This window comes from Zophobas morio, unplaced genomic scaffold (assembly GCF_036711695.1).
Source record: "Zophobas morio isolate AGI-343-1 ecotype UQ-CSIRO unplaced genomic scaffold, CSIRO_AGI_Zmor_V1 ptg000030l, whole genome shotgun sequence".
Classification (NCBI taxonomy): Eukaryota; Metazoa; Arthropoda; class Insecta; order Coleoptera; family Tenebrionidae; genus Zophobas; species Zophobas morio.
In genome coordinates this window covers 4,853,925-4,865,978 of record NW_026972135.1, presented here as the reverse complement: position 1 = coordinate 4,865,978, position 12,054 = coordinate 4,853,925, and the positions used below count along the sequence as shown (strand labels likewise).

At 33.9% G+C, this 12,054-nt stretch overlaps 2 protein-coding genes across 2 annotated transcripts; one reads left to right on the top strand and one right to left on the bottom strand.

Annotated features, from left to right (window-relative positions):
- Positions 1-393: 393 nt before the first annotated feature.
- LOC135138727 (lipase member K-like) lies at positions 394-2,002 on the bottom strand. Its single transcript, XM_064068712.1, has 7 exons — positions 1,854-2,002; positions 1,608-1,800; positions 1,451-1,562; positions 1,156-1,402; positions 954-1,100; positions 664-891; positions 394-617 (listed from the first exon to the last, which is right to left on the bottom strand). The coding sequence occupies exons 1-7, from the start codon at positions 1,962-1,964 to the stop codon at positions 435-437; spliced, it is 1,221 nt and encodes a 406-aa protein (XP_063924782.1). The 5' UTR covers positions 1,965-2,002; the 3' UTR covers positions 394-434.
- Positions 2,003-10,928: 8,926 nt separating this feature from the next.
- Positions 10,929-12,019, top strand: LOC135138316 (uncharacterized). The gene is made up of 4 exons (XM_064068268.1): positions 10,929-11,053; positions 11,118-11,361; positions 11,420-11,556; positions 11,615-12,019. The coding sequence occupies exons 1-4, from the start codon at positions 10,987-10,989 to the stop codon at positions 11,917-11,919; spliced, it is 753 nt and encodes a 250-aa protein (XP_063924338.1). The 5' UTR covers positions 10,929-10,986; the 3' UTR covers positions 11,920-12,019.
- The last annotated feature ends 35 nt before the right edge of the window (positions 12,020-12,054 follow it).

Here is a 12,054-nt window from a genome sequence, read left to right as displayed (position 1 = left end):
TGTTATGCGTGTGCAGTCACAGTTTTCTAAAAATCACAATATGATAATTTTTGCTTTCACACAATAATAAAAATGTTTTATTTATTTTTTTAACTACGTATTTTCTTTACGAATAAATAAGTGAATATTTATCAATACAATATCAGGACTAAGTGTATTTTTGGCATACATTGTTTGTAAAATCATAAATAGGTATGCGTTTTTCCGTAAGGTTCAAGGTTGGATCGTTTCAGATTCAGAGCATTCATACATACACACATACATTCTTTTCATTTATATGTAGGAGTATAATATAACGGGAGTTCATTTAAAAAATTCATCATGTTAACTTTGACATTTTATTGTGAAAAGTACCGGCGCAGAACTTTAAAGTAAAAGATGCATAAAACAAATATTTATTTCTATTTCCATCCTTATATCTGCATCAAGCAAAGTTATTTCTTGGAGTGCAATTTATCCAGTACTCGAAAGAGATCCTTGTAAAATAACTCCTCGATGTCTTCAGAAAAAAAGTAATCATTATGACCAAACTTCAACTTCTCGGTGTTAGTTCCACTTGGTACCCGAAAATATTCTTTTTCGCTGCTTCCAAGTTCCTCAAAAACTCTTTTCACAGCCTGGAAACAAACATTTTTAACCAGAAAGAACAAAGAATCACACTACTTTTTCCTTGATGAAGATGTCACAATTACCATAAAACATGTACACAGGAAGCTTACAGTTAGTCAGATTATACAAAGGGGGCTGCTCTTGATTATATTTTATAATATTTCCTCTTCTTCCATAGTCATACTTTTGGAATTTTCGAGAGTGGAACATTTGAGCATATTGTAGAACTTGCATGAGTGACACTGGAACGGGAAGAATCGAAACCATTGACAAAAGATCATCCTATAATGAAACAGTAAGTGTAAAAGCAAAAGTTCTCTATCTGTAAAGAAAAAGAAAATTACCGGTGACAACTGAGACGAGCTGCCAGACGTCAAAGTAATAATGAGCTTACAAATGTATGGGAAAAAAGTACAAAGAAACTGATAAAACTTTGCTGTATATTCGACTGGATAGTTTATCACTGGGATTCTCAATACGTTGACGATTTTCTGCACAACAAAGAAGAAGTTGCTACTAGAAGAAAATTAAAGTGGAGAAACTTACACTAAGTACAGGTGATAATTGGAAAAGTATTTTCATATAGAAAACGGGTTCGAAATATACAATGGGAGACAGAGCGACCACACCTCTCAGAATTTTTTGGGCTTCTTCTGGATACTCAGCAGCGTACATAAAAGCCAAAGTAGCCCCTCTAGAATGACCAATGTAAATAATAGAACCTGATTTACTAGTTGCTGTAGCAACTGTACTTAAAATTGCTGAGATTCCTTTAGTTGCAACAGTATCAAGGCTGAAACCATCAGTTAGAAATGTTATTTAATTATTTGAATTGACATACCTGTTGGCCCAAAATTTAAAATCTGACATTTTGTACTTAACATGGGTGGTGTAACCGCTATCTCTTTGATTGACCAACCATACGTCATAACCAGCATTGACCAAAACGAAAGCTATAATACTGTGAGTGAGGAATTAACCGAAGCAACGCACTATACCAAGAGATCTGTTTCCCCTCCATGTCCATACTTCCGAATTAACCTGAATACCATGTTCTAAGACGATGGGTTGTTTTTTCTTTCTATCGTCGTGAATTTTTGGCGGTATACGAAAAGCCAGCGATTTATAACCATCGTCTGTTACTATTTCATGTGTTTCGAATTTGTAACCATTCAGTTGAATCATTTCAGGCTAAAAGTTTTTGTTAAAATCTTTAGACTTCTAGTTTTTGTTGTTGCTATTACGGTAGAAGCGACGACGTTCTGTTTTAGGTAACAATTCGGGCTAAAATCTTTCACAGGGTAATAGATCAAACGTGAACAAGCGTTATTTTTTTTTATGTATGATAAGCCCATTACTGGAAATGTAAAACATCGTTATAAATAAAAAATTGAAGAACATTGTTTTACATGAACAAAGTTCTGTATGCTTTCAAATATTAACACTGATAAAGAAGTTTTAAACATAGAGCAGGTGCACTAATGGCACGTGATAAAATGGCAATATGGAAATAATGATGGGTGCTTAGTTGTTGTTGTTAATGTACAGTAAGATAAGGCTCTCTATCCATAAAATTATTTGCGATAAAATAAGCAACAGTCGCGTTTTTTTTTATATTGATTTCTATTTCAAATACCAGAAGAATCCTAAGACTCCTTTATGTGATAAAAACAGCTTGTATAATTTTCGGAAAGCCAACTTTTTTGGGTTGTATACATCCCTTACACAGATGAATTAGTCTAGTTTAATAGCTATTAAGACAACTAGTGTTTTATAGACAGTTTAAAAATCAAGATCGTAGTTAAAGTCCGAGCCACCGAAGGGAGCGAAGATTTTATAGAGCGAGATTTTTAAACTATAAAACACGTATTGGCTTCAAGATTTTTTCAAGCACTAAGAGTAATTCATCAACTCCTTTTTGATCAATTCATTACTACAAATTTTGACAAATCATTTGTGAAGCTTCATAGTATCATAGTAAGATTACTGTATATTGTAACTATGACAAGTAAACAAATTTTGAAAAAAACAATTTTCATCGTCAAAATGTGCGAAAACGTTCCGGAAGAAATTGCGAAAAAGGGAAAAGAATTGCGCAGCAATTTGTTACCCTTAAAGTCAAAAAATGCATACGAGAATGTATATGTTTCGTTCCAAGACTGGAAAAATAAAAACCGCATCAAGGAAGTAACCGAAGATGTTATCTTTTTTGGACATGAGAGTGAGTACATATTTAGTAAAATTCATAAAACCAAATTATTTAACAATTACAGTCGCAAAACTTGTCACCTTGTTCTTTATGGCCAGAATATTCAATGTTAAAGGCCACTCTAAAAGCAAAAGAAAACATAGATATTGAAAAATTTGGTGCTGTTATTTCGTATATAAAAAAATTACATGTTGGTTATCGTGGCAAAAAATCCAACGTTCTGACACCAGAAGAAATCAAAACTTTCTTGCAAGAAGCTGATGACGGAGAATATTTATTCGAGAAGGTAAGAATTACTTAATAAGAAGTATTTTTTATACATATGAAATCGTGTAGGTTGCGTTAATCTTTGGAATTGCCGGAGCTTGCAGAGAGGCCGAATTGTGTGCTATGAGATTTGACGATATACAAGATTGTGGTAATGTTCTGAATATTGTTATACCTGACAGTAAAACCCACAAAGAAAGAAGATTCAGTGTAGATAATGAAGGCTTTGGTGTTAATACCATTGATTTGTATAGACGTTATGTTGCTTTACGACCCACAAATTCACCATTGAGGCTTTTTTTACACTATTATAAAGGTAAATGTACTCGCCAAAATGTAGGAATTAACACCTTTGGAAAAATTCCCAGAAAAATTGCAACTTTCCTTAAACTGGCAAATCCAACTAAATACACAAGTCATTCTTTTCTTTATATTTTTTAATAAATGTAGCCCATCTGCTAAAAAGTAGATTTTTTCGCACATTAACTGGGTTTAGGACATAATTTTTTGTTTCGCATTTTCTTCCAGCTTTTATTCCAAAGATTTTCCACATAGCTTGATTCGCCGATCCCATATCTGAGGTTACAGAATGAATTGCACTGATTTTCTTAAAAACGTCTTTAAGAACATCAGCTGGAACTGCCCCATTCACACTGTCTCCAGTAAAATAGTATGAAGCGATTTGTTTCCAGCGAGTAGTAAGATCTCCCGCAAGAATTACCAACGCTTTTGTCGCTACTCCCTCATGTTTTGGTAAAGTAATTCCCCCAATATACGTCCCACTATATACACAATAATCAATCCCAGCTTTTATATCCATTTCGTCCAATGCCACCATACAATCCCTTCCAAAATCCTGATTAAGCGATTCACATTTAATTTTCAAAAATCCTATAATTTCATCCAAAACTCCAGATTTAAACTCTAAATTTTGTAAATGAAAATTCAATGTTCGAATAGCTGGAAATGGTAGTTTCATTTTTCTTAGTAAGTTATATCCACTGCTCCCACATCCAAATTTAAGCTTCAAAGATTTAGTGATTGTTTGCTCGGATCATTTTTTGAATTTTTTCCCTTTTAGAGCCTCAATTAAATCTCTGCAGATTAATAACTAGAGAGCAGATTTCTAGGTTTAATGCTTTTTGTGAAAAATGTAAGCACTTCAAAACTTTTTTATATCTGTAACTATGATACAATTTGGAGTCATTTGACACATTTTTTTATGCTTATTTGTTTTTTTTCAATTTTATGCATATTAAAACTTGTATGCTTATTTAATGCTTTTTTCGACGAATATGAGTTTTAATGCATATTTTGTTCAAATGCCGGCCTTGTCGGGATGACAAATACTTGTTAGTTAGCCGTATCGTATCGTATGCATTTTACCTGGACTTGACCATTGAAGTACACTTACTCAAGACCCTTTCTGTGAATAGGTTCCGGTCGTTTGGGTAATAAAATTTTATTATAGGATTGGAAAAATACTCCATAGATTTTATGACTTTAAATTTTTAGTTCCGTTGATAATAAATTAAAGCTTTTAACCAGATGTTCTTTTTCGGCAGGATTATTGTACCCAACTACCTACCTTAAAATTTTTCTAATGGAAACTTTTAAGTAAATGAACCGTTTATTTCACAACCATCAGTCTATCGCATCTGTCGTAGTACAGTGTTATATGTGGTTTTCCCTTGTTACATGTTGAGTTCTTTTTGGTAATATTACTAATATTTTAAAAGAATGCCGAAAGTAAAATCGACGCCGGATGAGTGGATAAGGGATTTTCCAGAATTAAAATTAGAAAACAACAAACTATTCTGCAGAGCTTGTGTGAAAACCGTAAGCCCACTCATTTTTTTGTATCTATTTTCCTTTGTCAATCCTGTATATGTACGTTGTTTTAGATTCAAAGTGATAAAAAATATAACGTGACGCAACATGTCAGAACGACTCTTCATGTAGAAAGGAAGAAAATGTTTGAAGTTTCTAAAATTAAACAGAAGACCTTACATGAATCTGTTGCATCTACTTCCACAAAAGATGAGCAGTTTCAGTTTAATTTCGATTTATGTAAAATGATGATCCAGTCCAATATACCTTTAAAAAAATTGGAGAAAAGCCCTCTTCAAGAATTCCTTGAAAAACACTGCAATCGACATATTCCGGTTGAAAGTAATCTCCGAAAAAATTATGTAGGCCCAGTGTTTCAGCAAGTTTACAACGAAATTAAACATCGCATTGAAGATAATTATTTATGGTTCGCTGTCGATGAAACAACCGATAGTTGTGGAAGATACGTGGCAAGTTTAATTGTTGGAATCTTAAATGAAAATTTACCTAGTCGAGGGTATGTAGTAAGTTTGAAAATGTTAGATAAAACAAATGGCAATACGATTACCAGATTTGTAAATGACAGTCTTACGTCACTATTTTTGCCAAATAAAATTTTATTGATGATTTCGGATGCAGCTCGTTATATGTTGAAAGCAGGGAATAATCTAAAAATATTGTACCCCAATTTAATTCACTCTACTTGCATTGCCCACGGTTTAAACAGAGTGGCTGAAGGAATACGTTTGCAGTTTCCTACTGTTAATAAATTAGTTACAAATGGTAAATAGATTTTTGTTAAAGCCCCACTAAGAGTGCAACATTTTAAGGAAAAATGTCCAAACATACCATTGCCCCCAGAGCCGATTATAACGAGGTGGGGAACATGGTTACAGGCCACATTTTATTATGACAAATACGAGTATATCAAAGAATTTGAGGAAGTAGTTACGGAGTTTAGCGAAGATTCTTCTCAATCGATTAAAAATTGCATTTTCAAGATGGCGACCGTGACGGGGCAGCTCAAAAGTAACTCGAACGCTACAAAAATGTGCAAAAAGTGTGGCAATATTCCAACGCAAGGCCTAAAATGTGTACAGTGCAATGCAGTTTTTCATCCAGGGTGCATTAAATATCTTAAAGATGTTGTGGAAATTGCTCCTGGTGAGGTTATGTGCTGTGGTTCCAAGGTGACTCCGACGACATTGCCAGAGAAGAAAATGACCAACAGCATCTCCCAAAAAGAAGTTGCTGTTTCAATTAATGACCCCGACAACGAATTGGATGATGAATCCTTTAGTTCTGCAATTGAGAATTCTGACACCGCAAAGGTAGAAAATAAGTATCTAAAAAAACTGATGAAGGAGAAAGACTTGCACATAAAAAGTTTATGTGCCAACTTGGACATACTCCACAAGCAAATAACCTTGCTAAATAACATCATAATTAAGCAGGAGGGAGGAATTTCCAATAATCATAATCCAGAAACGACATCACAAGAAATTAATGAAATTGTCAAAAACAGTAAGCTGCTCCCGCTCAAAAGCACCAACGATAAACAACAGAAAAAAACGCAAGACTCGCCATCTAATCAAGCCAATACACCAAATCAAGGAGATAAAGATAAGAAAGCAAAGAAGACATTTCGTGGTTATAGCGAACTCCAGGAGCCAGTTCAGGACGATAACGAAAACCTGGACAATAATAAGACACTGCAGAATGAAGACGATAACTGGAATAAAGTCAAAAGCAAAAAAAGACATCGCAGAGAATCCAACAAACCGATAATTGGATGCTCGGTGGATAATAGTACCCTCAAAGCAGTCCCACGAAGAAGCTTCATCCACGTGTATCGACTAAATCCTTCAACGACTACAAAGGATATCAAAGATCACCTCTGCATATCAAATATATGCACTTTCGGAGTTGAAAAGCTGCAGTCAAGATATCCGGACCTATATTCAAGCTTCAAAGTGACCATTGATCATAAAGACCAAGACGTAGCTATGAAACCTGAAACCTGGCCTCCTGGCAGCTGTGTCAATCGTTTTTTTCATCGGATACTAAAGAAGACCGCGTTGCCTTAGAGGTACAAGGCTATTTGAACATTCTGTAAATCAACATCCAATCACTGAGGGCTAAACTAGCGGAATTTGAGGCAGCAGTAGCAGACGATGACTTACCTTTTGTGAACATTGGTTGATGGCAGTAGAAGCTGACCAAATACGTGTCAATAATTTTGTAACTGAGTCTTATTTTTCCAGAAACTCAACGAAACATGGGGGCACAATGATTATGAGGAACGCTGAGGTTTCTTGCACTCGTCTCCAAAATCTCGAACAACTCTCAATTGAGAAACATGGTGAGATATCTGGAATTTATATGAATAACCTAGAAATTTATGTGATAAATGTCTATAGATCACCCTCTGGAGATCTGAACAAATTTTTGAGTACTTTAGTAAAAGTTTTTGGTATAATTAACACATTAAAGAACAACATAATATTGACTGGTGACTTTAATGTAAAATTTGACAAAGAAGACCCCTTAAAAGATTGCTTATTAGATTTTATGAGAACTTACGGGCTTTTTCACTTAGTCGAATTTCCAACTAGAAATAACAACTGTCTGGATAACGTTTTTACAAATCTAGATCACGCACTTTTTCAAATTAGTCCATGAAATTTACACCTATCAGATCTTAGAGGCATCAAAATTAAAGTGTTAATTTCGTCTACTAAAAACAAACAAAAAAAACAGCTTATTAAACATAGGCCAATTACTGCTTTTGGTAAATTCAAATTGTACGAGTCGGTGTCCAATATCAACTGGGACTTCATTAAGCTATGCAGTAATAATTCAGTTGACGACTTGTTCACAAAATTTGTAAATCTAATAGAAGGTCATGTAGGGCAAGCCTTCCCTCTAAAAGTACTCAAGCGTCAACCTAACAACAACAAAACTGTAAAGTGGTTTGATAGTGAATTAATTCAAATGCGGGAATCATTACAACATTTATGTGAAATAAATAATCTAATTGGGAGTGAACAAACCAAGTCAGCAAAAAAACTCGTTTAGGAAAGAATATCGTGACAAAATAAATGAAAAGAAAATGCTTTGTAACGAAAAATTCATCTCTACTGCAAGTAATAAAGTCAAGGCTATGTGGAAAATTATCAACGAAACTCACAATAAACGTGTTAATAGTCAAAAATTAAGCTGTGATATGACCTGTGACGATTTTAACAACGATTTTATAAATGAAATTTCAAAATTGGGAACGCAAAGCAATAATGACTGTGATATTGAACTCTGTGATATAGCAAGTAAGTCTACTCACTCCTTGATTAATAGCCCTAGTTTCAGTTTTAAAGAAGTGTCACACATAAAAGTGAGAGAAGCTATAGATAACCTGAAAAATAGTAATTCTTCTGATATCTTTAGTCTTAATGTGAAAATTGTCAAAAGTATAAAGGACTTGCTGATACCTCCACTTGCAAAACTTATTAACTTTTGCATAAAATATTGCGTCTTTCCCAAATGTCTTAAAACAGCGGTCACTGTACCAGTATACAAAAAGGGTGATACTAATAATCCATCTAATTATCGACCTATCTCATTACTTCCCATATTTGGCAAAATATTAGAGAAAATTCTATTTGAACAACTTTGTACTTATCTTGAATCACATGCTTTACTTTCTGAGTCACAATATAGTTTTAGGAGAAACCGTTCCACTGGTAATGCTGTTCAGGAGTTAGTTAATTTTATATCTCAGTGCTTTGAAGATCGTAAAATTGCAGTTGCGTCTTTTCTGGACCTGTCCAAAGCATTCGACTGCGTCTCGCATAAACTTCTCCTCAAAAAACTGACAGCCTACAACTTGGTACCCTCTAGCATTCAACTTATTAGATCGTATCTGGAAGATAGACACCAGGTTGTCAAATATAAGGAACAATTATCCGATTGTCTTCCTGTCAGAAAAGGTGTGCCACAAGGGTCCATGCTGGGGCCCCTCTTATTCATTATTTTTATTAACGACCTATCTTCTAGTATAGACTCAAAAATTATCTTGTATGCAGACGATACAACCCTAATAAACCAAGCAACATCGACGGAGACTATCTGCGTCAAAAGGGAGGAGACGCAATCGAGGGCTGAGGATTGGTTCAGACAAAACGACCTCGGCTTGAACGCAAAAAAAACTACCACTATGTTATTTTCTTTAAAAAATAGCGATGTTCCACACGATTTCACCACTTCAGCACAATTCCTTGGGATATATTTGGATGCAAAACTAACCTGGAAAGTTCACGGCGACGAGCTGGCCAATAGAATTAGCAAAAACTTATTTGTGTTAAGGAGTCTTAAAAATAAAGTATCAAATCAAGTGCTCAGAACAGCATATTTTGCCTTATGTGAATCGCATCTAAGATACTGTATCCTAACATGGGGTCATGCCAGCATCTGTAATCGCATATTTAAGCTCCAAAGAAGAGCAATAAGAATTCTTGCTGGCATAGGTTATAGGGATGATTGCCGCTCATATTTTACATCCTTAAGAATATTAACCCTACCGTCAATATATATATTAAATTCACTGCTACATCTTAAACTTAACATGAATAATCATATGAGACACAAAGATATTCACTCGTATAATACACGTCACAACGCTGCACTTCTTCCAAATTTTGTAAGGTTAAAAAGAAACCAGTCATTCAATTACTACTCTGTCAAATTTTACAATAAATTATCAGAAAGTACTCAAAATCTTGGTATAAAGCAATTTAAGAGACAAATATCAGATTATCTCATCAAAAATGCATTTTACAATTATTATGAATTCCTCAATGTTACCTCAGTAATTGTGCCCCCATCCAATGTTTTGACTTGATTTTAAACTTATAAAAATCCATATGTATGTAATGTGCCTTGTATTGAATTTGTGACTTGTACAACGACTTTTGTTATATGTACTAATAAACATTATTATTATTATTATTATTATTATTAAATATTTTGGAAAACAAAGATTTGCGACAAGATCTAGCTTTTCTAAGAAGCAATTATCAATTTGTATGTGAGGTAATAGAAAAGTTAGAAAAACCCAACATGTTGTTGTTAGATGCCGTAAACTTAGTGAAAGAATTTAAACAACAAGCAAACGCAGTAAGGGGTGATATTGGTACTAGAGTATCTCAAAAACTTGACGAAGTGTTAAATAAAAATGCAGGTTTCGGTGTTCTTTCCGACATTGTTCGTGTTTTACAAGGCCAGAAGGTGGAAAATTTGGAGTTAGATTCAACATTAGTTGCAAAATTCAAATTTGCGCCAACAACGAGTGTTGATGTTGAACACACATTCTCCAATTTTAAACACATTTTAAATGATCGGCGAAAAAATTTTACAGTGACAACTTGGAACATATTACGATCATAAATTGTTTTAAAGAAAACTGAAATACGTGTGTAAAATATAAAGTCTAGCATTATTGTAATAATATTTTATCCAAAGTTCTAATTTTTTTGTGCTTATAAATCCGCTCTCTATTAATAACAATCCCATTATGTTAGGAAATGTTTTCAGAAATTTTGAGAGGAGGGTTTTACGATGAATTGACGCAGAGGGGCAACATTTTCAACATTTTTTGTAATATTAAACCCGTTTTTAGTATAAATTAAAAAAAAATAGCCTTATTTACTCTCCTCATTTACTACATTGGACAAAGTGAGGTTAGATTGGACGACCGATGACACAAATTTATTTCTAAAAACGCAACAGTGGCAACTGGATGAATTTTCTAAATGAACACCCCTTATATAAGTATGTAAATCACTTTCTATAAGTTTCTATAAGTTTCTGCATGATCTTTAAATAAAATAAAATCGTTGAGCCAAGTAGGGATGCAAACAAATTTAAAATTCAAATTATTCCGTCTGTGTTACTAACAATGCAGCGACAAAATATGCATATGCAAATGAACAACTGACACATATAAAGACCTAATAAATACAAAACTCAAAACCATACTCTACACACTACTTATAACAACCAGCCAAGAAAGAACAATGAAAACTAATCTAGCATTTCTTTTCCTTTTGATGCTCATCAAAAGCCACCACTTTTTGAAATTACGTAAGTTGTGCAAAGTGCAATTTCTCCTAATCTAAATAACTGAATACCTTAATTTATTTTTCAGCTTCCGGTTTTCACAAATGCGACACACGAGAGTCCGATTTCGACCGCTGTTTGTCCCAAGCTATTCAGGGTGCCATCGAACAGTTAAAAGAACCAATTGACGACTATGGTTTGCCCCAAATGGAACCGTTTACAGCGCCTGAATCGGCACGTTGCGAACTGGGGAACGAAACTGACGGCATACGACAAAAATATTACAATTATAAAATTTCGGGATTGACGAAAATCGTAAAAACAGACGCAAAGTAAGAATTGGATTTTTTTTTTTTTTGTTTTAAGAAAGTGTAAAATAAATACTTGCAGGTTAGACTACGGCAAACGTACTTTGACGTTAACCCTTTTTTATAACAAAAATGTTACTTTTGCGTTTGATTACCAGATGGTTGGGAGAATAATTGTATTGTATGTTAATAGCACGACTACAGCCACTTCCACAATAAGTAAGTAAAGTACCTACCCTTCGAACTAGCTGTATAAAATCTAGTAAATTAATTTCAGTAAAACCTACGTTTAAACTTACATTCATGCTGGAGGAATACAATAAAAACGACGAAAAGTATCTCAAAGTAGTTGATACTGTCTTCAGAATGGAGGGAAAAACGGGAGCGGTAGTTTTCAAAAACTTGTTCAACAACACGCGGCTTAATGAAGATATAAATATCGCGATTTCGGAAAACTGGGAAGATAGTCTTGAGTACTGGCAGAAATCATTTCCGAAAGTGTTTTCAATTCCGTTTGAAAACATATTTAACAAGCTGCTGGAACAAGTGCCAGTTACAGAATTAATCGACGGTTTAGAGTAACTAATAATAAATATGGTTTTATTATTATTATTCATATTTTTCATTAAAAAGGTTATTATACCAAACTACAACAAATATATAGCATTTTATAAAAAAATTATATTAAAATAGAATTATTTCCACACAACCGAACAA